The 23,510-nt window shown below is 53.0% G+C and overlaps 1 protein-coding gene across 1 annotated transcript; it reads right to left on the bottom strand.

Moving 5' to 3' along the window:
* Positions 1–13,086: 13,086 nt before the first annotated feature.
* Positions 13,087–14,454, bottom strand: ACTL9 (actin like 9). Its single transcript, XM_037886024.2, has one exon. It carries the CDS (start codon positions 14,452–14,454, stop codon positions 13,087–13,089), a length of 1,368 nt encoding a protein of 455 aa, XP_037741952.2.
* Between the last annotated feature and the right edge of the window lie 9,056 nt (positions 14,455–23,510).

Below are 23,510 nucleotides of genomic sequence, written 5' to 3'. Positions count from 1 at the left end.
TAGTAGGATTCCCCCATGAGCATAGATGGAAGGGACACATTCCCCCCCTGCCACAGGGCTTCGAGGCACAGGCTGCAGGGCCTAGGGCTGCATGGGAAGCTAAGCTCCAAGCCAGGGATTCCTTGACCGATGATGCTCTGAGAGTCCGGTCGGGTGGTTGGAGGGCTAGCTTGGGAGACCTGGGCTCAATTGCCGGCTCTGCCAAAGACTTCCTGTGTGAACTGGGGCAAGTCATTTTGTGCCTCAGTTCCTGTCTGTACAAGGGGGGATAATAGCACTGCACTGCCTCCTCGGGGTGGGTGTAGCGGGGCAGTTACCCCGCTCCTAGGGGAAAAGGGAGGCTCACTGGGGAGGCGGCCACAGGCCACACCCACTCAGGCCACAGCTGGCCCTGATATGAGGGCTCAGGGAGGAGCTGGGTGAGACTGACTCCAGCCTGGGAGGGGGAAGGACCTGGCTGCCTTGGTGCACAGGGTACCTGGGGCAGAGCAGTGCTGGGGAAGGGCAAGAGGAGCTGGGGAGCTCCAGCCTGGCAACTCCCCAGGCTGAGGCCTTGTTAAAGGCCTAAGCAGGTACTGGGGCTGTGGAGGGGCAGCCTGGGGATAGGCAGAGGCGGCTGGTCCAACCCCCTTGCCTGTGATGAGTGGCCATTACAGACTGCAGTGTGCCCCAGAGAATGGGGGGCTAGATGATGACTGGCAGTAGCCACTGAGGCAAGGTGGGCATAGGGGGAGGGGGTTCCCCTGGGAAGGGAGACCCAGAGTGTGGGGGCACTGCTGTGGGGCACCACCCCAAGGTAAGGGGCACTGGGTTTTGGGAGGGACACGGGGGCCTGAGGCAGGAGAGACACTGGCCAGCAGGAGGCGCTCCAAGTGCTGGAATTGGGCTAATCCCTGGATGACCAGCAGGAGGTGCCGCGGAGGTGAGTGCTCAACCTTACTGCAGTGGGGTGAGCGTAAAGGTCTCAGAGACAGTGGGGCGCTGTGAAATATACATAACCCTTCTTTCAACCAGCTTTAATCTCTCCATAGAGCTTCCTGAGTCCAGCGCTAAACAGGGTGAACAGCTCCCATAGCTGCCTGCCCCCTCCCCGTGGCCCGCTGTACACTGTGGGGGAGGAGCAAGGGCCCAGGCGGGTACGTCTACACAGCAAAGAACAATCCGCAGCTGGCCTGCGCCAGTTAACTCAAGCATAGGTGCCAACTTCTCCTGGCGCTGGCGGGTGCTCGCGCCCCCCAGCCCCGCCCCGACTCTACCCCTGCCCCGCCCCCATTCCAACCCCTTCCCCAAAGTCCCCACCCCAACTCCCAAAAAAGCCCCAGCCCCGCCTCTTCCCCGCCTCCTCCCCTGAGCGTGCCGTGTTCCTGCTCCTCCCCTGTCCCTCGCACAGCTTGTTACGCCGCCTAACAGCTGTTTTGCGGCAGCAAGCGCTGGGAGGAGAAGCGGGGACGGCGCGCTCAGGGGAGGAGGCGGAGGCGAGCTGGGGCGGGGCAAGGAGCTTGGCTGCCGGTGGGTGCAGGGCACCCACTGATTTTTCCCCATGGGTGCTCCAGCCCCTGAGCACCCACGGAGTCGGTGCCTATGGACTCAGGCACAGGGCAGTCAGGAGCTGTGTAAACTTCCAGGCTGGGGCTGGAGTCCAGGCTTCAGGGCCCTGCAGGGTGGGAGTGACCCAAAGTGATTCTCACCTCTTTATAGTCTAGAAGGCCAGAGGATCACACTGATCATCTTGTCTAACCTCCTGTATAACACAGACCAGGGGACTTCCCCCCTGAATTAATTTCTGTTTGAACTAGAGCAGAGAAATTGTTACACCCATGGCTCCTACTGACAAAGGGCCCAAGTCTTTACCCACTTTTTCCTCCTAATTTCGTATGCAACTACTCCCCTTCCGCAGGTCTTCAGCACCCAGGACCCTGAGTTCTCTAGACCAGGGGCTCTCAACCTTTCCAGACTTCTGTACCCCTTTCAGGAGACTGATTTGGGTTGTGTACCCCCAAGTTTCACCTCATTTAAAAATGACTTGCTTACACCATCAGACGTAAAAACACATAAGTGTCACAGCACGCTATTCCTGAGAAAATGGCTGACTCTCATTTTTACCATATAGTTATAAAATAAATCAGTCAGAAAAGAAATGTTGTACTGACATTTCAGTGTACAGGGGGGATAGTTCAGTGGTTTGAGCATTGACTTGCTAAACCCAGCTCTTAAACTTGTAAGTTCAATCCTTGAGGGGGCCATTTAGGGATCTGGGGCATTGGTCCTTGTGACAAAGTTCCTGCTGTACCTTGGTGGGTCTTGCACCCTCAGCCCTCAGCTTGGCCATTTTTCTGAACCCACAGTCCAGGTCGACTCCTCCTGTGTCTGACCAGGAGTTGGGAGGATTTGGGGGGAACCTGGGTCCGCCCTCTACTCCGGGTTCCAGCCCAGGGCCCTGTGGAATGCAGCTGTCAAGTGCCTCCTGGAACAGCTGTGACACAGCTACAACTCCCTGGGCTACTTCCCACGGCCTCCTCCCAACACCTTCTTTATCCTCATCATAGGACCTTCCTCCTGGTGTCTGATGATGCTTGTACACCTCAGTCCACCAACAGTCCGTGTTCTCACTCTCAGCTCCTAGTGCCTCTTGCTCCCAGCTCCTCACACACGCACCACAAACTGAAGTCATAGAATCATAGAATCATAGAATATCAGAGTTGGAAGGGACCTCTGAAGGTCATCTAGCCCAACCCCCTGCCCAGAGCAGGACCAATCCCCAACTAAATCATCCCAGCCAGGGCTTTGTCAAGCCTGACCTTAAAAACTTCTAAGGAAGGGGATTCCACCACCTCCCTAGGTAACATATTCCAGTGTTTCACCACCCTCCTAGTGAAAAAGTTTTTCCTAATATCCAACCTAAATCTCCCCCACTGCAACTTGAGACCATTACTCCTTGTTCTGTCATCAGCTACCACTGAGAACAGTCTAGATCCATCCTCTTTGGAACCCCTTTCAGGTAGTTGAAAGCAGCTATCAAATCTCCCCTCATTCTTCTCTTCTGCAGACTAAACAATCCCAGTTCCCTCAGCCTCTCCTCATAAGTCATGTGTTCCAGTCCCCTCATCATTTTTGTTGCCCTCCGCTGGACTCTTTCCAATTTTTCCACAGCCTTCTTGTAGTGTGGGGCCCAAAACTGGACACAGTACTCCAGATGAGGCCTCACCAATGTCGAATAGAGGGGAATGATCACGTCCCTCGATCTGCTGGCAATGCCCCTACTTATACACCCCAAAATGCCATTGGCCTTCTTGGCAACAAGGGCACACTGTTGACTCATATCGAGCTTCTCATCCACTGTCACCCCTAGGTCCTTCTCTGCAGAACTGCTGCCTAGCCATTCGGTCCCTAGTCTGTAGCGGTGCATTGGATTCTTCCGTCCTAAGTGAGCTCCTTTTTAAAAACCCAGGTGCCCTGATTAGCCTGCCTTAATTGATTCTAGCAGCTTCTTGATTGGCTGCAGGTGTTCTAATCAGCCTGTCTTAATTGTCTCCAGAAGGTTCCTGATTGTTCCGGAACCTTCCCTGTTACCTTACCCAGGGAAAAGGGACCTACTTAGCCTGGGGCTAATATATCTGCCTTCTATTACTTGTCCCATAGCCATCTGGCCCGACCCTGTCACAGTCCTGCTTTGAGCAGGGGGCTGGACTAGATGACCTCCTGAGATCCCTTCCAACTCGGTGATTCAAAGAGCAGTATAAACAAATCACAGTGTCTGTATGAAATTTTAGTTTGAACTGACTTGACTAGTGCTTTTTATGTCGCTGGTTTAAAACAAGGCAAATATCTAGGTGAATTGATGGACCCCCTGGAAGACCTCTGTATACCCCCCCTATAGTACAGTCTCCTCCTCACTATAGCTAGATGAGCAAATACTCAGCAGCTCCCGGGAAGGGAATTGGTGGGGCCAGCCTTTTTTCCCGGGGGCTGACGTCCAAGCTGCCGTGGGGAGGAACTGGGCCTTCTCATGACTAAGAGATGCCGGGATCGCATGGATCATGGACGCTGAAATGACCTCCCCGTCCTGGGCAGCCGTAGGGTCATGCAGGTCCCTGCTCTGTGGCTGAAGGGAGGGTGTTTTCAGAGCTGCCAGTCTAAGATGATCCCTTTCACCACTTTGCACTGGTGTAAATGACGACCCCGCGGTGCAGGGCAATGGAGAGTCAAGGCCACTCAATGTAACGCAGGGGGGGACTTCGGGCTCGGGGCGAGGGAGGAGCAGAGCGGCTTTGTGGCATTGAAACATGCCTCAGGGCTGAGCAGTCTTTCTCCCACCTGCCGTAGCTCTTTGCAGCCTCCCTGGCTTTGCAGGGCAGCTCTGAAGAGCCTGGTCAATGGGGAGGCTTCGGTTACCGCATGTAGTTCTCTGGAAAATACAGAGCTGCAGTTTCCCCGTCCTGTGCGGCGACCGATCTTGCTGAGCGTTCCCACGTTGCAGAGCTCGGCTCCGGTTATTTTTAGCCTGCCTGTGGCAGGGCAGCACAGGAAGTGATCTGTGTAGCTGGGAGACTCTCTTGCCCCCAGAAGAAGTCATGCAGCATCCTGGCAGCCCCAGAGACACCTCTGCCTCGCACGTCACTCTGTGTGGTTAGGAGTCAGGGCAGGCCTAGGCAGCTGAGTCCTGGCGCAGGCACCGGCCTGGCGAGAACGTTCCAAGCAGGGCGGCAGCTCTGCCCGGCAAACAAAAGTGCCGGACAAGGGGTGGTGCAAAAGGCCATTGTGGGATGGTGTTAGTGACAACGGGCCTGACCAGAGCCGTCTGATCTGGATGCCAAAAGCCCCCTCCGTGCATGGATCATGCCCCATGGTGTGGCAGTTGCCACACCCCACCCCACCCCACCCCAAAAGGCCTGCTGATCGGCGGAGGGGCAGAGTCTGGGCAACACACATCCCCTTGCTGGCTGTGCAGAGATCAAAGCGCTCGTATGATAGAATTGCCCCAGGCTGCCAGCAGAAGCCCTGGTAGTGTGGTTCCAGTGGAACGGGACGGTCCAGAAGCAGGAGAGGCCCTGGGGTCCCAGCGCCAGCCTGGAGGCGGAGAGGTTCCCCACCCAGTAAGCCAATCCCTACAGTGTCTGCAGGGTTAATGGGCAGGCCTGGCCTATAATAGCCATGGAGCGGGGCTGCAAATACCCTCTGGGCTCTGCTCATCCAGCCATGGTCTTTTACCTCCTCTGTCAGGGGAAGGAGATAGGCCTGTGAATCAGGAACTGTGTGTTCTAGCCCTGGCTCTGCCTTCAGTGGCCTTGGCGCTAAATTCAGCCCTGCCGTGACTGCCCTGGACTTTGGGGTGTTCAAAATCCAGGGACACATTTTTCACTTCAAGCCCATTGCCCTCAGGTAACATCAACTCTTATGTCCATTACAGTAGAACCTGGAAAGCCCAACCAAGATCAGGGCCACCTCATGTTAGGTTAAGAGACAGTCCCTGCCGTAAATAGCCCAGACAGGCAAACAGTGATAGGGGAAAGAGAGGGGGGAAAGGATTTTTCCCCTGCTCAGTGTCAGAGCCAAGAATGGAATCCTGCTCTCCGGGTTCCCATTCCAGTGCACTGGCCCCTATTGTTAAGTGCTCTGCAGCCATGTCTGGACAGACAGTCCCCGCCCCAGAGAGCTCACAATCTAGCTAATCGGAGCTGAGTGCTGATTTTGGGAATTGCACTCACGAAAGCTTGTTATACAGCATGCCAGGTTGGGGAAGACACGATGGAAGGAGAAAGGAATGGAGCAAAATGGTTGTGTCTGAAAGTGAATGTTTTGCCCTCTGGCTATAGAGGCTGCAGAGAGAGCAAAAACCTTTGCTTTTGAATAACATTTGCTGATGGGTTTAATGGTACAGTTGGGTTTTTTTTTTAAAGATTAATTCTCCTTAATATTTTCCACTTTCCTGGCCCACCCCCTGTCAAATACAAAGGCCAACAAGCATCATTGCGAGACCTCAAGTAGGCGTCATCTTTCCAGTGTAGTATCATCCGTTCACACATCCCACGTTTGTCGCCTCTGTCCTAGGCAGCAGAAGATGCCTGCTGATGGCATCAAAACAAGATTACAGTAGAGAAATACTTTCCATTAGGTTACCACAGGACTTTGACTAACCTCAAACTCTCTCTATTCTCTCTCCTACGTCCTTCTCATTTCTTTGAGAGACATACAGTGGGAGACATTTTTCTTCAGAGCACTTACTGACAGACCCACCCCCCCTCCACACACACACACACACCATGTGAGGCTGTGTGCTAAAAACCTTGTGTCGGCATGATTGCAGGCTTGTCTCACACTGAGTGTGTTCTGCAGATCAACCCCGATGAATATCATGCATTCTGTAGGTTTCACCTCTATTGCCAAGGGAGTGGTAGCTCACCAGACTGGGAGAACTGGGTTCTATTTCTGGGGCGTCATCGCTCCATGCCTCAGTTTCCCCATCTGCAAAATGATCATCTTGACCTCCTTTGTAAAGTGCTTTGAGATCTACTGATGAAAAGTGCTATTTAAGCGATAGGGATTAGTATTATTATTTGTAGTGGGGGAGGATTCTCAAAATCATTTATGGCATTTGGAGACCAAAGTCCCATTCCTTTCTAATGGGAAACAAGTGTCCGTATCTCTTAGGCAGCTTAGCAAATCTCAACCAGAGTATTTAAGAGATTTAAAAATATCTGGACTCTTTTTTTTTTTTTTTCATTTCTGCCCTGTAGAGCCAGGGGCTTTAGTTACAACAAGCTCAACTGTACAGGGTTCAGAGAAAGATTTAAAACACTACGTCAAACCCCTCCAGCAATGACCTAATCTTGCTCTTCTAGGAATAAACATTCAATGTCTAAGCCCTTCCAGGGCTTACTGCCAGGAGCACAAAAGTAGCTTTACTAAAAGTCTTTTCCATGAACGTTTGGGTTAAGGAGTTTTTGCTGGTGAGCGTGTTCACGAAAGCAAAACTGCAGGAGTGAATAACCACTTCCAAGACCACAGCTGATAATGAAGCGTTCACGTGGCCAGTTTGAAAAATCTCTTGCTTTTTTTTTTTTTTTTTACTGGCCCAAGACACTCCACAGCCAATTCTAACTCGTGAAGAAGGGAGTAAAACTGGCTCCCTCTTTTGTACAGGGGATAGGCCAGCCAACTAGAAAACAGACACCCACGCACAGGGCAGATAAGCCATTCACACTGACTCAATGGGCGACCACTGGGGGGATTGTGTGAGTCAGGGAGAGAGCAGAGGGCATTAGCTACCCCTTTTCTGTTGGTGCCTCTCCGCCACGATGGCCTCACGGGGAGCCTTAGATATTGGAGAGGGAAAATATCCTGACCTGCGCCATTCGCTTCTCTTCCAGTGGTGTGGCCAAGGCAGGGCTGCTGTTTAAACAGAGCCATGTGTACCCACCTCTCCTGCCCAGTGGGAAGCCCCTGGGGAAACACAGCACTGAAGAACGTTGTCCTGCAGGCACGGGGGAGTAACTAAGCTTCCCAACCTGCTGCCAAAGGCCCCAAGGTAGCACAACGAGCCGAGATCAGAGACTGCCTCTAAGGAATATCTGACAGCCTCCTTGAGGAGGATGCCTTCCTCTTTTCATCCACACAGCTGAAAGGACGTTACAGGGGAGGTTATATCAGAACCTTTATTTCACAGGTGGGGAAACTGAGGCACCGATACTTGCCCATAATCACCCAACAGGCATGTGCCAGAGCCAGGCCCAGCACGCTGGCCCTTTTCATGTCAGGCCAAGGCCCTGTCCGCTCGACCACATTGTCTCCCCTGCAGGGCTTGTCACTTTTACTGTTAAAGCCTTTAGGATCAGCTTGTGAGCTGGGCTGGATGCTGGGAGCATTCTTCCCGCCCCAGGAACCGTTGCTGTCCCTGCTAGTATCCCCTGGGACACAGAAGGCATGTTTCTGCTTGCCCCGGTGCTGCCCTGAAGCACCATCCGTAGCTTCTGGGGCAGCCCCTGGGGTGGGACCACACCCCAGCGTTGCTTTGTCCATGGTGGACTCTGATTTCTTCCGGGCATATCATGCACCACGATGTGGTGCTGTGACCCACCTGTGACTAATTCCATCCTCCCAGCTGCGGGGCCCAGTCCCACCTGCCTCCTGCAAGTTGGAAATCTCAGCTCGTGTGGGGCTCCCGCGGCTCAACAGGGAGGGGAAAACACCACTGGCCAAAGGATTTGGGGATTTAGGGTGACCCCACATGGTGACACCTCCCCCCATTTCAACTTTTCTTTATCCTTGGGGAGTCAGGGAGGCCCCCACCCATCCCCAAGCATGTAAACCCCACATCCTTGGTGGGGGCCACATGATTTAATAGAAAGAACAAAATTACATACAGAAAATGACCACTAGGGGGAGCCAAGTTGTTTGATATTTCGGTAGCAGTCGCTTGGTTTGGGAGCTTGCCAGCCGTAAAAGCCTGCAGCCAATCGGCTTTGTCCTGCCCTTTGGGCCGAGGGAGGGGGCGGCCACATTTAGGCCGCTTGGTCTTTTGGGTGCACTTTTGCCATCCCTGGTGTTTTGCCTCTGTCGTTCAGGTGTGTGTCGCTTTAAGAGCAATTAGGGTCTGCCATTCACATGGGATCAGATTTTGAGAAGGGCTCAGCACGTGGGGTGCGTGGGGGTGCCGAGCCCTTGCTTCATTCACAGCAGAAGCTGCAAGTGCAGATTTACCTTTTTGGAACCTCTTGACTCCAGTGTGGTCGTGCCTTTAACTCACCCTGGCTGGCCCGAGATGGGGTACAGGCTGAAACTCCAGCGAGCACATCTCAGCAGCGGCTCACATAACCACGCTGCAGTGTGGACACAGGCTTGAGGCTAGTCCTCACCCTTACCACCAGACCTCCCCTCTCCCCCCGCCCCCGGTGCCTGGAAAGGACAGACAAGATCTCCCACAATTCACAGGGAAGAAATTGGTAGAGCTGTCCGGCTTACTGCATTCCAAGGGGCTCATGGGATGCGCCCCCCGCCCCCCAAGTCTGAGTGCCACGTACGAGTGAGTGCAGGACCCACCAGCCCGAGGTTTATTTCACAGCACGGCCGCTCTCCCTCGAGCTCGGCTGACTCGAGAGGAGCGAGGAGGTGAGGGTAGCTCGCTCAGCCGTGGAGACAGACCCTGGGGTTGCAAAGCCACTGATCCTCTGTAGCCAACTCTGCGTGCCTTAGTGAGAACAGATGGCGGGGGGGAGGCAGCTGCGTTTGTTCCAAGATGAGCTTGGTGACGTGGGTGTTGTCCTTTCACAAGAGCTACAAACCCGCCTGCTCTCTCGCGCCTGTCACCAGGGGATTAGATTTCTAGAGAAATAAGAACTTGTTTCCTCTGGAAAGTTTCGGGGGAAATGAAAAGGTGTTATTTTGACTCAATCTGAGAGCCCAAGAGGCTGGATCCCATGGGCAGCCAGGGCACTTTGCTCGTCAGAAGCTTCCCGCGGGATCCTTGCGGCTCACTGCACCTCCCCACTCAGCTGGGCGTCACGAGCCTCCTCCAACCCAAATATGACCACGACCAAAGCAAGCTGAGATAGCGTGCAGGGGAGGTCACAGAGGGGGGTGGAAAAACTGTCCCTCAAAAGTCACGGCAGCGAGGGGTCACGCGGGCTCAGCAACTTGGGCGTGAATAGCCAGGGGGGTGCCTTTGGCCAACGTTCGCCGTCGAGTTTGGGACGGTGGGGGGGAGGGATAGCTCAGTGGTTTGAGCATTGGCCTGCTAAACCCAGGGTTGTGAGTTCAATCCTTGAGGGGGCCATTTAGGGATCTGAGGCAAAAATTGGGGACTGGTCCTGCTTTGAGCAGGGGTTGGACTAGATGACCTCCTGAGGTCCCTTCCAACCCTAATATTCTATGATTGCTGTGTAGACATACCCTCTATGATTCTATGACGTTTTGAGACATTTTCCTTCTGCTTCCCCCCCCTGTTTGCAGGGAGAACTGAGTGTGTGTATGTGTGTGTCTGTGCATGCCTGTCCATGTGTGTGGCATGTGTCTGTAGGAGGGGTGTGCATAGAGGGGTAGGTTCTGTAGGGGGGTATCTGTGGGTGCCGATAGACATGCTGTGCATTACACACACAGATTATATTAAAAGAGCATGAAGCTTGCAAAAGCAAGCAGCCAGCTGTCCAGAAATGCCAAACTGAAACCTGTTTACACGACTGTCACGCTGCCCTCTCCAGAAGATGCACTGAGTGTGTGCAACCCTCCCTCCCCACACCGACACACTGGACCTCCTGAGCCCAGGACCCCAAACCAGGCTTTTCCTGCCAGCCTACTGGGACTGAGAAGGAACTGGGGTCAGAAGAAGAAGGGGGCAGGTGGGGGGACACGAAGCAAAGACTGAGAAGGAAAAGGGAACCATTGGCCCCAGGATTGAAGGGAAGAGGTGCAGGAGGGGAGAGGAGTGCAAGGGGTGGCCTAGGAGGGAGGGCCAGGGGCTTCTTATCCCTCATAGCTGCAACCCCCCTCATGAGGTACCGGAGGGTCCGCAGGGGTAGATTTGAGAGAGACAGAGCCCCTGACTCCAACTCTGCAGGAGTTGTCGGGGGAGGAGTCTGGCTGGCTCTTTCCCCCCCTTTCCCTGTTCCTGACCCCCCGATTCCCGCAGCTGCCCCTGCTGAGGTGAGGACTCTCCCACTCAGATCCAGCAGGGGGAGGTGGTAAACCGTGGTTTTTCACCCTCTTTTCTGAGCTGGAAATGACAAATCGGGGAGCAGACAGAACTTCCCCTGCTCCACAATCCAGGGGTCCATGTGGCCCCCAATCCCGGCTCCTTCCATTGCTCCGGGGGGGGGGGGGGTTCCCCCCCAGCTCTGCATTCCCCTCAGGCTGGGAGGAGGGATAGCTCAGTGGTTTGAGCATTGGCCTGCTAAACCCAGGGTTGTGAGTTCAATCCTTGAGGGGGCCATTTAGGGATTTGGGGCAAAAATTGGGGATTGGTCCTGCTTTGAGCAGGGGGTTGGACTAGATGACCTCCTGAGGTCCCTTCCAACCCTGATATTCTATGATTCTATGATCCGTGGGGCTCAGAGACAGAATCTCCATGGGTAGCAGAGGGTTAGAAACCCCCCGGCTCCGTTCCCAAGGGCAATGGACAGGACCCAACCCCACAGGTGCTCGCTGGATGGATCCTGCATATGGCAATGGGAGTGTTATGGATGAACAAGCCCCCAGAAGGGAGTGGAGGGGGAGCTGGGGCCTTCCCCTGGGGAGGGGCAGGAAGGGGAAGGTCCCCGGGCTCTCTGGGCCCCAGAACTGGCTGGCAGGAGAGAAAAAACCGGGCCCCTTGTTCCCTCTGGGATCCTTTGCCAGGTTTTCTCTCTTGCGTGCTGCCATTAAGCCCTGCCTCCAGGCCACTTGGGAGTGGGCGAGGATTCCCTATGTCTAGGCGGGTCCATAGCTCAGCTGTAGGCTAGTGCTTGGGTGGGGGCCAGGTTCGCCTGTGTCTGTAGAAATAACCCCCGGTGCCATCCGCCCTTTGCCTCCCGCTCCGTGAGGGAAGCCGGTGGTAATTCCTTGCCAGCGAGGCAGCGAGGAGGCTATGGGGCTCCTGGCTTCTCAGGTGTATGATCTCAGCTGGGGGAGCCCCTTTAATGCCCTGGGAGCCTGTGGCAGAGGCTGGGGAAGGGGAGTGAGCTCAGTGCAGTGGGGCTCGGGGGCGGAGCGGAGCGGCTGCTGACCCTCGGGCTCCGGATGCTGGGTTGCATTCCTGGGTCTGCGGCTGGATGACCGAGCAGAAGTCCTTTCCCCTGTCTGTAACCCCTGTTTATGTACTATGGGGATAATGGTGCCTGTATACAGATGGAAAGAGCCATGTAAGAGCTCAGCATTGTTATTTAATCCCTCCCCTGCTGCTGTGTCAACAACTGTTCACTTCCTGTCCCAAACTGTTGTGTCGCACTGCTGTTAAACCGCCAGCCTGTCCCACCCTAGTTGCAGCTGCATTCCAATAGGTGAGAGAAGCTATCACAGTTGGCAAAGCCTGTGGGGCCAGAGAGAGGCTGGGGGAGCAGAGATGGTCATGGTTATCCCTTCGTGTAGCTACTCCAGAGACCACACGGGGGATTGGGACAGGAAGGGCAGGGGGACATAGGTATCATACAGCAGCCTGCATGTCCCACCACGATGTGCCGGGGGAGGGGGAGTAGCGGGGATAGCCAGAGACAGAGGGGGGAAATAATGCACCCCGTACATTAGGGGCGGTGTTTGCTAGGAGATGGCAGCATGGCTTGATACTAAAAGGCATGAATGAGACAGCAGTGACTTCAGGGACAGCAAGTGGCTGACAGTTTGCCTGGGGGACTGGCTGGCTCAGGGGCTGGGATATGGGGCCTTTCCCTTGTAGAAGGTTTGTAGAAGGTTTTAGTTCTTATCTAGCATCTGGTCAGAGGGGTGCTGGCTCCGTGCGTAGGGAAGGGAAAGTGAGACACTTTCTGCTTTCAGAGGTGCTGGGTCCAGTGTAGCCCCAGGCAGGGGACTGGCTGGTTCTGGGGGTCTGGGAATGGACTATGAGGCCTTTCTCCTTCAGAGGGAACCAGTTCCAATTCAGCCTCAGCACCTGAACGTCATTCTGACCTGACGTCTATTCAGCGGCCCCATCTGAAACAAGGCGCTGGGTCTCCACCTGGGCAGGACAAGCACCCATATATCACACACACTCCCATCTCCACTGGGATGAACTGCCCCTCCTTGTTGGCAGCCTTAGCGGAGAGGCCAAGGGTGGACAGAAACAGGGAGATGGAGCACCCTTCTCCTCTGCAAAGGGGAGCTCTTCCCAGAGCAGGGCTAAGGCCTCGGGTGTGGTGGGATGCTGTGTTTCAAGGGGATGCTTGCCCTGCCATTCAGCCCATATTTGCTACTGGAATTCAATGAGATTTGGGCTCCCGAACTTGTTAAGGCTCCTCTGAAAATTCCAGCCTGGAGTGTCCTGAGATCCTTGAATGGATGGCACCATCTAAGGCAAAGACATTTATTAATTGTATGACTGTCCACCACCCAAACAGGAACCAAGAGCAAATTACAATTTTGGTGCAAACTCACTTCTCCTGGTGGCTCCTGTGCCGGCAGTTTAACTCAGTAGCACTTCCGATGGACAATGTACGGCCCATGCTCTTTGTACTGCTCCTTTCGAATCCAACATGACTGGAAGTTCTTCAAGGAAGCCAGGATGGAGCCTCCTGTCCAAGAAGCATAGTTCCTCAGCGGGATGGAGGAAACTCTCAGCTTGGTGTTAGCTGGCACTTTCTGAAGGAGCTCACTGGAAAACCTCTTCTCCAGCCCCTCAAAGAGAGAGGAACCTCCACAGAGAAGTACATTTTGGTACATGTCTCTCCTGGCTTCTTTAGGGACTTTCTTTAAGCTTCTCTGGGCCATGCCATGGATGCCTACAAGGGAAACACCGGGCAAGTTTGGGGGGTTGAATAATCTCTCTGGGCACTGGAATCGCTCTTTCCCTAGGCTGATGATCTGGCCATCCGGCAGCTGGAAATCTACCATGTACTCCTCCTTGGGAAGATTGCACTCACTTTCAAAGTCAGCAGCGACGTAGCAGAACTTATGCTTGATGTCTTCCACAATATGCATCATCCTCTCATTAAACGCATGCCCAGTGTCCTTGAGAAGCTGTAGCAGAAAAGAAGTCAAGTCAGATCCAGCAATATCCATTCTCTCGGTGGCATGTGGCAAGTTGTAACCTTCAAGGACCGGCACACTGTGGGTCACTGCGTAACCCGCATCTACCACCAAGCCACTGATTTTCCCATGGGCATATACTGACAAGACAGAGTGATAGGCAATGTACATGCCAGGAGAGTTCAGAGATTCAAACACCACTTCCACCATCTTCTCTCTGTTGGTGGTAGGGCTGAGGGGTGGATCTGACATCAATAGAGCATGCTCTTCTGGAGGAACCTTAAGGTCATGATAGAGCATGTGTCTCCAGAGGACTTCTGCTGCCTCCCAATCAATGATGATGCCATTCCTCACAGGCTCAATGATCTCCACATTGGGTTGCACTCGGGCTCTCTCTCCAATAAAAGTGTCTGGTCCAGTCCTTCCCGACTTTATTGACCTCTCTGAAAGATGGCCGACCAAAGTACCAACAATGGATTTGGGTTTCTGCTGCCCAGCAAATCCTGCTTTACAGCTCCCAGTACCCGTTTCTATCACAACGGCTCCTGTCTTCTTCACAGCAGGGCGGTCTTTCACAGGGGAGCTAGACCTCTCTCTAGCGAACCTGCTTTCTTCTGCTGTTCCTTTAGCCTTGAGGTACTGATCTGGAGAATGGGCTCCAGATCTTAGAGAGGGGCTCTTTGTCCGTAGACTGCCTGATTGTGGATTCATTGCCCTTGAAGTCACCCTTCCCTCATTCATCGTTCTTGGAGTCATGGGGTCTGGACTGGATAGTCTTGAGCTAACTGTCCTTGGACTGTCTGAAGACATTCTAGCGGAGGCAGGAACGGCCTCCCTGGAGGTAAAATGGGGAGTGGGTTTTAGGGGAGTTAGCTTAGGTCCAGGACAGGTTTGATCACTGTTGTCATAGCGAGAACTATGACATCATTCCAGCTTCCTCAGTGAAGCTGTTTCAACAGGATACGCTGATCACAATGGATGATGCATTTCCCCAACCTGGTGGTTTGGCTGACTGTGTTAGCATTCCATTCCCTTCTGGATCCTGTTTGCCTTCAGTCTCTGCCTTTCTTCCATCCCTGCCCATCTGATCTGGAACAAGACTTTCTTGGTTGTTCGTTTTTCACTGTCTCTTTCTGACCCCATTTGTACTGGACCTAACCATTGTGCCTTTTTCATTTTTCAACTAATAGCTGTAGGATAAAGCTAGAAGTTGAATTAACCAGTCTTTGGGCCAAAGGAACCCAGTATAAAGCGTCTGCTTCATGATCCTTTCAAAGAGCTTTATACCGATATCAGTTGAATGTTGGTAGCGTTATTTTAAAGGAGCAAATGGAAAAACGTGATTCATCATTAAGACTGTTGTAACAAAAGGTGGCCATGGTCATGGTCATGGGCAGAATTGAACCAAGGATCATTAGCACCAAAGCTGGTATTATCAAAGGGGTGCAGGGGAATATGGGCCCAACTCCCATGAAACCTGGGCATCTAACTCCCTTTAACTCTGCTGACAAGCCCAGGCCAGGTCTCTGCCACTTGAGCCAACTGAGAACTCCTCTAGTCGTGAGAAAGTAGCCGGCTAGCCCCATCCCTGGGACTGCCAGCTGGAGGGAGACCTGGGCAGAGGCATCAGTGTCAGCTTTTAAAGGTGTTTAGGTGTCTAAAGATGTAGATAGACACCTAGTGGGATATTCAAAAGCACGTAGGGGCCTTTAAAAATCAGTCCCTAAAACAACGGATGCTTCTATCCAACCTTTAAAAAGAGAACGGAACCTGGCTTCGCCACCCGCCCCTTATAACTGGACACAAGTGACACGGCACAGAGCTCGGGAGAGACATCTGCCATGGGGGGCATGGGGGAGGAACCTCCTGAGAAAGAGTGTCTTGCCGAGGAAGCTGGTTTGGAGCCCGGCAGACTGTGGACACCCTAGACGTGCGTTGCTGATCACCCTGACCACCAGATGTCACTACTGTACCGCAAACAGTAGCCGCCATAGCAGAAAGTGACGGGTGTCAAGCGACCAGCACCACTGGCCTTTTTGATGATTTCTTTTAAATATTGTAAGTGCATCGAGGGCTCGTAAAGAGCGACAGCTCTGGAGACAGGGTTATTTAGTATTATGACAGCAGCCCCCAGAAGCCATGTGCTAGGTGCTGTACAAAAAAACGGGGTGAAAGAGAGAATCGCTGCTCTGATGAGCTTACGATTTAATTCGGCAAGGCGAGACACACAGAGGTAGGAGGGGAAAACAGAGGACGTGACTCGCCCGAGCTCACACAGCAGCTCAGTGGCAGGGCAGGAAACAGAGCCCAGGCCAAGGCACTGTCTGCTGGACCATGCAGCCTTTGAGGACGGTTTTCTGTTAAACCACAGCAAAGCACATCCCGGGCAGCGGCATTGCAGGCTTCCTTTACGCCCCCAGTCCTGGCCTGGGCGGCAGGGCTCAGGTTAAAGGCATCCTGCTGGGGCTGAAGCTCTTGGGCTCGGGCTTCGGTTCCCCCTACTGGGGATCGTGTAGTAATTTTTGTTGTCAGAAGGGGGTCGTGGTGTAATGAAGTTTGAGAAGCCCTGCTCTAATGCAACAAAATCCCTGGCACGTCTCCGCAGAAGAGTGAGCTGCTCTCGGGCTGCAAGGCAAACACGTGGGCTGCAGCCACTCTGCCCCATGGGTCCTTGGACCCAACTCCATGCTCTTCCCTACATGTGTCATTGCACCCTGGAGGCCTTGTCTCAGTTAAGGGTGGCATGTCTTGTATTTGCCTTCCCAAAGACATATCACAGAGGGTTTCCCTGTGCTCTTTTGACATCAGTCCTGTCTGAAGTCAACCCTGGACTGTAGAAAGAGTGTGATTACAAGCCTGGGATCACCTTGGGCAAGTCACTTCCCTGGGATCACCTTCGGCAAGTCACTTCTCTGCATAGCCTTGGTTTCCCCATTCTGTAAAATGGGGATAATGTTGCTGACCTCCTTTGGAAAGCCAGGTGAGATCTACTGATGGAAAGTGCAACGTAAGAGGTAGGCATTATTATTTCACAGGCTCCCATGAATCTGGAGCACACGTTAGTGCATGCCCAACGCAGGGTCCCCTGTTTTGTCCACTGCATTTCTTTGTTGGCATAATTGTGGGCTAGCAGCTGTTGGGATCTGTTGCCATGGTGAAGGAGCGTCGCGATGATGTCATGAAAGCGTTTGCAATCAGCAAGGTGCGGAATTACTCAGGACTCAAGCTCGGTGGCCGGCAGAGGAGGAGGGGTCAGAAAGCTATAGCTCCAGCAAAGCTGCCCTCGGCATCCGTCCCGTGTCCTGAGAACCATGTGGTCGTGTGCTGAGATGGGTCGTGTTGCGGCCTGTGCAACTCGAGGCTACAGCGTAACCGAAACTAGGATCCTGTCACACCAGGGCTACGTGAGTCTGGCTGTTGTCGACTCTGCAGCCTTTGTCGGCACAACGTATGAAAACACCACCCGCCCGAGCGACGGCAGTTACAGCGACGTCAACGCTCGTGTGCACAGGAGCACCACGGCAAATCAACTGGGACACGGTGGTTAATTTCTCAAACGGATGTAGCCAATTGGCTACAGGATTCGGTGAAATGGACGAGGCTTGAGTTTTTGCAAGCCAGCTGGGGGAGGGGTGGCGCACGAGGGCTTTGCCATCTCTAATTGCTCTGGGTTGCCTGATCCAGCTCCTAAATGTGTAACTCTTTGAACACTCACTAAAGATTATTGGTACTGAGCTCCCCCTGGAGATGCGGGTCCCATCTGGGAAGGCAGTGGGGCCTAGTGGGCAAGTCACTTCCCCGTTCGGTGCCTCAGTTTTCCCACCCGCAAAATGGACGCTGGTTTCCTTTGTAAAATGCTTTCCGACTTACGGACGTAAGGGCTACGTACCATTATTGTGGTGCTAGGTGCAGGACAGTCACAAAGCGGGAGACACGTCCTGCCCCAAAGAGTTTACAATTTACATAGTCAAAACGGACAGTAGGTGGGAGGGAAAACAGAGGCACAAAGCTTTGCCCGAGGTCACGGAACTGTGAAGTGATAGCATCAGGAGCAGAACCCAGGTGTCCTGGCTTGCAAGCCAGCACCCCGTGGCCCAGCCTGCCACCTGCTACCCTTTTGTCTGCAGCGTTCATTGTCTCCATTACCTTTATTTACTTCTCCCATTTGTTCTGCGGTCTGGCACGCTCTGAATAGCAGAGATTATAGTGACAGATACAGAAATGTCAGCACTGACAAGCAGTAAACCAGGGCGGGGCTCTGACCGAATACCCTGGAAAGGGCAAGTGTTGCAATAGGTTCTTATCTCAGATTGACATTTCCATGATGCCCGCTGAGGAATGGCTGACCCCTTTGACCGGGTCTGAGGCTCTGGAATGGAGCAAGGCCGTTCTAACGAGTGGGGAAACAGTAAAATGCTCAGACCTCTACACTACATGCCCTGTTATCCTGGCTCTGGCAGTTGCCAATAGCCAATGATTCAGAAGAAGAAAAAATAATCCCATAATACACCTGACCAGCTGTGCAGTTCTGTAAACAGAGGTTGGAGGGGGGCCTTCCTGATCCCTCAGACTGTCAGTTTAAGCCCTGAAGCATGAGGCTTAATTAGCACTCTGAACTCTATCAATGACTGTGCTGGGTTCTCCTTGCCCCACTAGCTGGGCTGCAGGTCGGAGTGGCATGGTAGAGACAAACGGAGGGAATTGCTAGGGGAAGTGGTCTGGGGGGTGGTACGGCCTCTAGCCAGTGCTAGGGGAGTGGGCACTCCTGGGTGAGGCTTCTGGCTGCCTGGGAAAGGATTGCTGGATTTTAAGCCAATGTGGTCTCTTCCCCCACACTCAGTAGCCCTGGCGTTTCGTTCATCTTGATTAGAAACCGAGGGCAGTCGTGTTCCAACCCCCTGCATTCAGCTGTTGCAATGCAAGACGTGAGCTGAAGGTGTTCGCCACAGCTGGACCACAGAGCAGGCAGGAGGAGGAGGAAGGGGATCAGAAGAGTCCAGGCCCCTGGAAAAAAATGGTGCTTAAAACCTTTCTCCCAGATCATTTCCTGTTAGGAACTTGGGAAGGGCTGTGCCACACGGGCAGTGAAAGGGTTAACGGGAGCCAGGGAGCAATTAGTGAAGCTAGTTGCATCTGGAGGGTGGGCCAGGCCCAGTTCAGAATGAGTGCTAGCTGGGGGGGGGCAGGGAGCCATAGGCCTTGGGCTCCTTTCCTGAGAAGGGAGCATGGGAGAGAGGGGTCAGTCGCTCCTGGAGTGAGCCCCGACGGGAGAGGACAAGCTGCCTCTCTGGGGACACAGCCCTGGGAGGCGTCCCTCAGTGCAAGGAGCTGCAAAGGACTCAGCAGAGCTTGGAAAGGGCTGAGGCAGGATGTAATCCAGGAGGCTGAGGGGAGCGAGGACTGCAGGCAGCCCTGGGGGAAGAGGTGGGACGAGGACAGCCCAGAGTGGGGACTGAAGTCGCGGCCTTAGGCTATTAGATAGTTGTTTGCAGGGAGAGTTTTGACACCATTGAAGGGGTGGGCCTGCACGGAGCTATGAGAAGAAGCAGACCCCGGCCTGAGACATAGCAGCCGTCCGCCAGGTGCACCAGAGGAGGAGAGCCAGCTACGCCAGACCCAGCCACTGGGGGGGCACGCCGGCTGGTGAGTCACTATTTTTCTCAGCGGAAGGATACGTCACTAAAAACACTCTGAACGCTGGCTTCCCGGCCATAGAGGGAATTGCTGTTTGAAATCCAGAGGCATGGCTGGAAAGTCCCGCATTACGGTATTTCTTTGCTTACCAAAGCCCGTGGAAAGCAGCGTGTGAGTTCAAGTAGGAAGCAAAGAGAAAGGATGGTCCAGTGGTTAAGGCACTTGCTAAGGGTTTGGCAAACTTGGCTCCAAGTCCTTGCTCTGCCACCGACTCCCTGTCTGACCTTGGGTGAGTCACCTAGTCTCTCGGTGCTTGAGTCCCCTCTCTGTAAAATGGGGATAATAAGCGTTTCTGTACTGCACAGAGGTGTTGTGAGAATAAAAACGCTCAAGCGAGAGGGCTGTATACTCTGAAATAGAACTGCCCTAAAGCTGCTTTAATTTACACGGGAAGTTGGGCAGACTCCTGCCAGGCCCAGAAACAGGGGCCCTCTGTGCCCATTGTGAGCACAGAGAATCATCAGCCCTTATATGTTTTGTTCTGGGGCTCGAAACACCAGGCAGGCACCAATGGTTTATTGCTTAATCCCAGCCAGATGCCAGCCAGTCCCTTTGGAACTCTGTCCCTCCAGACGGGAGTTTTCTCCGGATACAGAGTGTGGAATGCAATCCCTGTAACTCAGCACTGCCATCCTATTTCATTACCTGCCCGTCCTCCCTGCGCCCCGCTGAGCCAGTCGGAGTAGTAGTGACTGATGCCACCAGGTGAGTTTTTAACTCCTTGTTTCCTCCAGCTTAAAACTTTTTTGCTTACGCATAACTCAGAACACACTGAGCTTTCACCATTTGACATTGTCGTAGAATCATAGAATATCAGGGTCGGAAGGGAGCTCAGGAGGCCCTCTAGTCCAACCCCCGGCTCAAAGCAGGACCAACCCCAACTAAATCATCCCAGCCAGGGCTTTGTCAAGTCAGGCCTTAAAAACCGCTAAGGATGGAGATTCCACCACCTCCCTAGGGAACCCATTCCAGTGCTTCACCACCCTCCTTGTGAAATAGTTTTTTCCTAATATCCAACCTAGACCTCCCCCACTGCAACTTGAGAGCATTATTCCTTGTTCTGTCATCTGCCACCACTGAGAACAGCCGAGCTCCATCCTCTTTGGAACCCCCTGTGACGTTGCACTCCATATGATTTTATGAAAATATGCTAATGAGTGTGAATATAATGGAATATGCTTCATGCAAAAGGTCTCTTGTAAGGTATCATTACAAAGCTTATAATCTGTTGAGTGTGGTCATCCTATTTTTATAAATGTGTCATTCTTGTATCTGAAACGAAAAATGTAACTCTAAGGTCCTATTGTAATTATGCAAAGTGTGGGCCATTAATGGTGGTTTGGAATCTTGATGGCTCCCATCAACTAGGACAATTGGTTGTAAATGGCTCTGTTTACTTGCAAGCCTTCCTGTGAGTCAGGCCAGGAAGAATGAAGGCTTGGGGTCTCACAGGACATGAGACCATGCCATCTGGTACTGGAATCCATCTTAAACCCGGAGCTTTTCCATTTAGAAGGCGGGGTTGGGGACCCAAAAAGAAAAAAGATTCCTGCCTTGTGCCAAAGCTATATAAGGGGGTGGAACAGAACAAAGGAGGTTCCAGTCATGAGAAATCCCCTAGTTACCATCTGAGCTGGAGCTAACAAAAACTGTACCGGGGAAAGGATTGGGCCCAGACTAAGAAGGAGTCCAGTCTCTGAAAGAAGCTTATTGGAACATCTCTGAGGGTGCAATTTACCTGTATGCAGTTTCCTTCTGTATTAGGCTTAGACTTGCATGTTTTGTTTTATTTTGCTTGGTAACTTACTTTGTTGTCTGTTATTACTTGGAACCTCTTAAATCCTAGTTATTATATTTAATAAAATCACTTTTGCTTATTATTGAACCCAGAGTTAGTGACTAATACCCAGGGGAGCAAACAGCTGTGCATATCTCTCTGTCAGTGTTATAGAGGGCAGACAACTTATAAGTTTACCCTGCAGTTTCCACAGTATGCATCCGATGAAGTGAGCTGTAGCTCACGAAGGCTCATGCTCAAATAAATTGGTTAGTCTCTAAGGTGCCACAAGTACTCCTTTTCTTTTTGCCTGTATAAGCTCTGTACAGAGTAAAATGGATTTATTTGGGGTTTGGATCCCCTTGGGAGCTGGGTGTCTGATTGCTGGAGACAGGAGCACTTCTTTAGCTGTTTTCAGTTAAGTCTGCAGCTTTGGGGCATGTGGTTCAGACCCTGGGTCTGTGTTTGCAGCGGGCTGGCATGTCTGGCTCCGCAAGGCAGGGTTCTGGAGGCCCAAACTGGCAGGAAAAATGAGCTCAGAGGTAATCTCAGCACATCAGGTGACAGTCCCAAGGGGGTTTCTGTAATCGAACCTGTCACACCCCCAGTCAGGTAATTGAAGGCTGCTATGAAATCCCCCCCTCACCCTTCTCTTCTGCAGACTAAACAATCCCAGTTCCCTCAGCCTCTCCTCGTAAGTCATGTGCCCCAGCCCCCTGATCATTTTCGTTGCCCTCCGCGGGACTCTCTCCAGTTTGTCCACGTCCCTTCTGTAGTGGGGGGACCAAAACTGGACGCAGTACTTCACACCCAAACCAGCCAAGAGCCTGTCACAAAATAATCTCGAAACGTTCTGCCTGAAGTCAATGACCTGGCAGAGCCAGGCTCTGACTGGATCTCCTCAATCCCAACCCACAAGGCCATCCTTCCTCTGGGCCTGAGAGCACATCTGGTGTTCTGTAAGCTAAGTGCTTAAAGAGCCCCATGCATCAGCCTCTGTCAGCCGATGGCCCTGGAGGCAGGGCATCGGCTGAGAGGGGAATGCACCTGGCCCTCTAGGAGGAAGTTGGATCAGCTTGTTTTAAGATGGCTGGTAAGAAGGGTGTGTCGAGCACGGAGCGTTGCCAGAAAGCTACCTTCCAAGACAAGGCAATTGTTTTCACAAATCAGACCCCTCATTCCCTCCCCGGCCCACAGGGCTAGGGGAATAGTTCTACCTAACAGTGCTGCAAACAGTGGCCGAGGGAAGGGGAAATGCAGAAAATAAGAAGCAGGGATCCCTTCACCGAGGAGACGTAGGGCTCTGTAGCGGAAGCCAGAGACGGGCATTATGTGCCTGTCTAACTCTTTGCGGCTCGGATTCTGATTTCTGTGCCAGGTGAGGCATTGGTGGCTGCTAAGCTCTGTGCAGGGCTGCTCCTGGGGCAGTTGCCCTCAGTGCAAACTTCCAGTGGTGCCAAATCAGAATCTGGACGGGTTGGGGGTGTCACGTCTCCCTGTCTTTTTTTCTTGGATTGTTGGCGTGGTGCCCTGAGTGGCAAAACATCTAATGCTCCTTCCCTCCCTGAGACTGTTGTCCTTCTGTGTGTCACTGATCCAGAGGCCAGGATGCAGGAATCACCGGGTGGAAGTCTCTGGCCTTTGACCAGAAAGAGGTCAGACAAGATACACACAATTATTTTGATCAACCGCCTCCTAATAGGGAGTGCTCCGGTCTGATGTCCGGGAACTAAGGTCTAACCACAGTCCAGTCAGAGGTGGGACTGCGGCTTTGATCGAGCTAGCTTGGGTATGGTGACAGGCGCTGCAGTTACACCTCTGATTGCAGTGTAGACGTAGCCTTTAGACCTCGACTGGTTCTGCTGGGGTGGTGCCCACCTCCTCTGTGGATCCGGCACGGAGGTTGATCCACACTGACCCATGGTCACGGTGAATATACAGTGTAGTTCTACACAGGGCTGCTTGAGGACGTCGATTGCAACATATGCTGCAGGGGGGAATCTCTAAAGAGAAATCTGGTCACGGCAGCCAGCCCTCCTTAGCTTGGTGCTCTAATTTGAATGCAGTATGCCTTGCTTGCTGCCCGCTCCCGTCAGGCACTGCACTGCCCAGCAGCGGCCAGGAGATGGCAGGAGACACCGGCACATCTATGAACTCATGCAGCTCAAAAAGAAAAGGAGGACTTGTGGCACCTTAGAGACGAACAAATTAATCCCATGAAGTGAGCTGTAGCTCACGAAAGCTTATGCTCAAATAAATTGGTTAGTCTCTAAGGTGCCACAAGTCCTCCTTTTCTTTTTGCGGATACAGACTAACTCAGCTGCTACTCTGAAACCTGTCATCATGCAGCTCAGTCTCTGGAGACACAGCTCAGAAATGCTTCCCACCCAGTAGC

The sequence above is a fragment of the Chelonia mydas genome, chromosome 25, assembly GCF_015237465.2.
Source record: "Chelonia mydas isolate rCheMyd1 chromosome 25, rCheMyd1.pri.v2, whole genome shotgun sequence".
NCBI lineage: Eukaryota > Metazoa > Chordata > Testudines > Cheloniidae > Chelonia > Chelonia mydas.
Note: the sequence above shows the minus strand (reverse complement) of the source record. Positions and strands in the feature narration are given on the sequence as shown.

Bases quoted from the DNA above. Each gene is read 5' to 3' on its own strand.
- ACTL9 (XM_037886024.2), bottom strand. From the start codon at position 14,454: ATGTCTTCAGACAGTCCAAGGACAGTTAGCTCAAGACTATCCAGTCCA.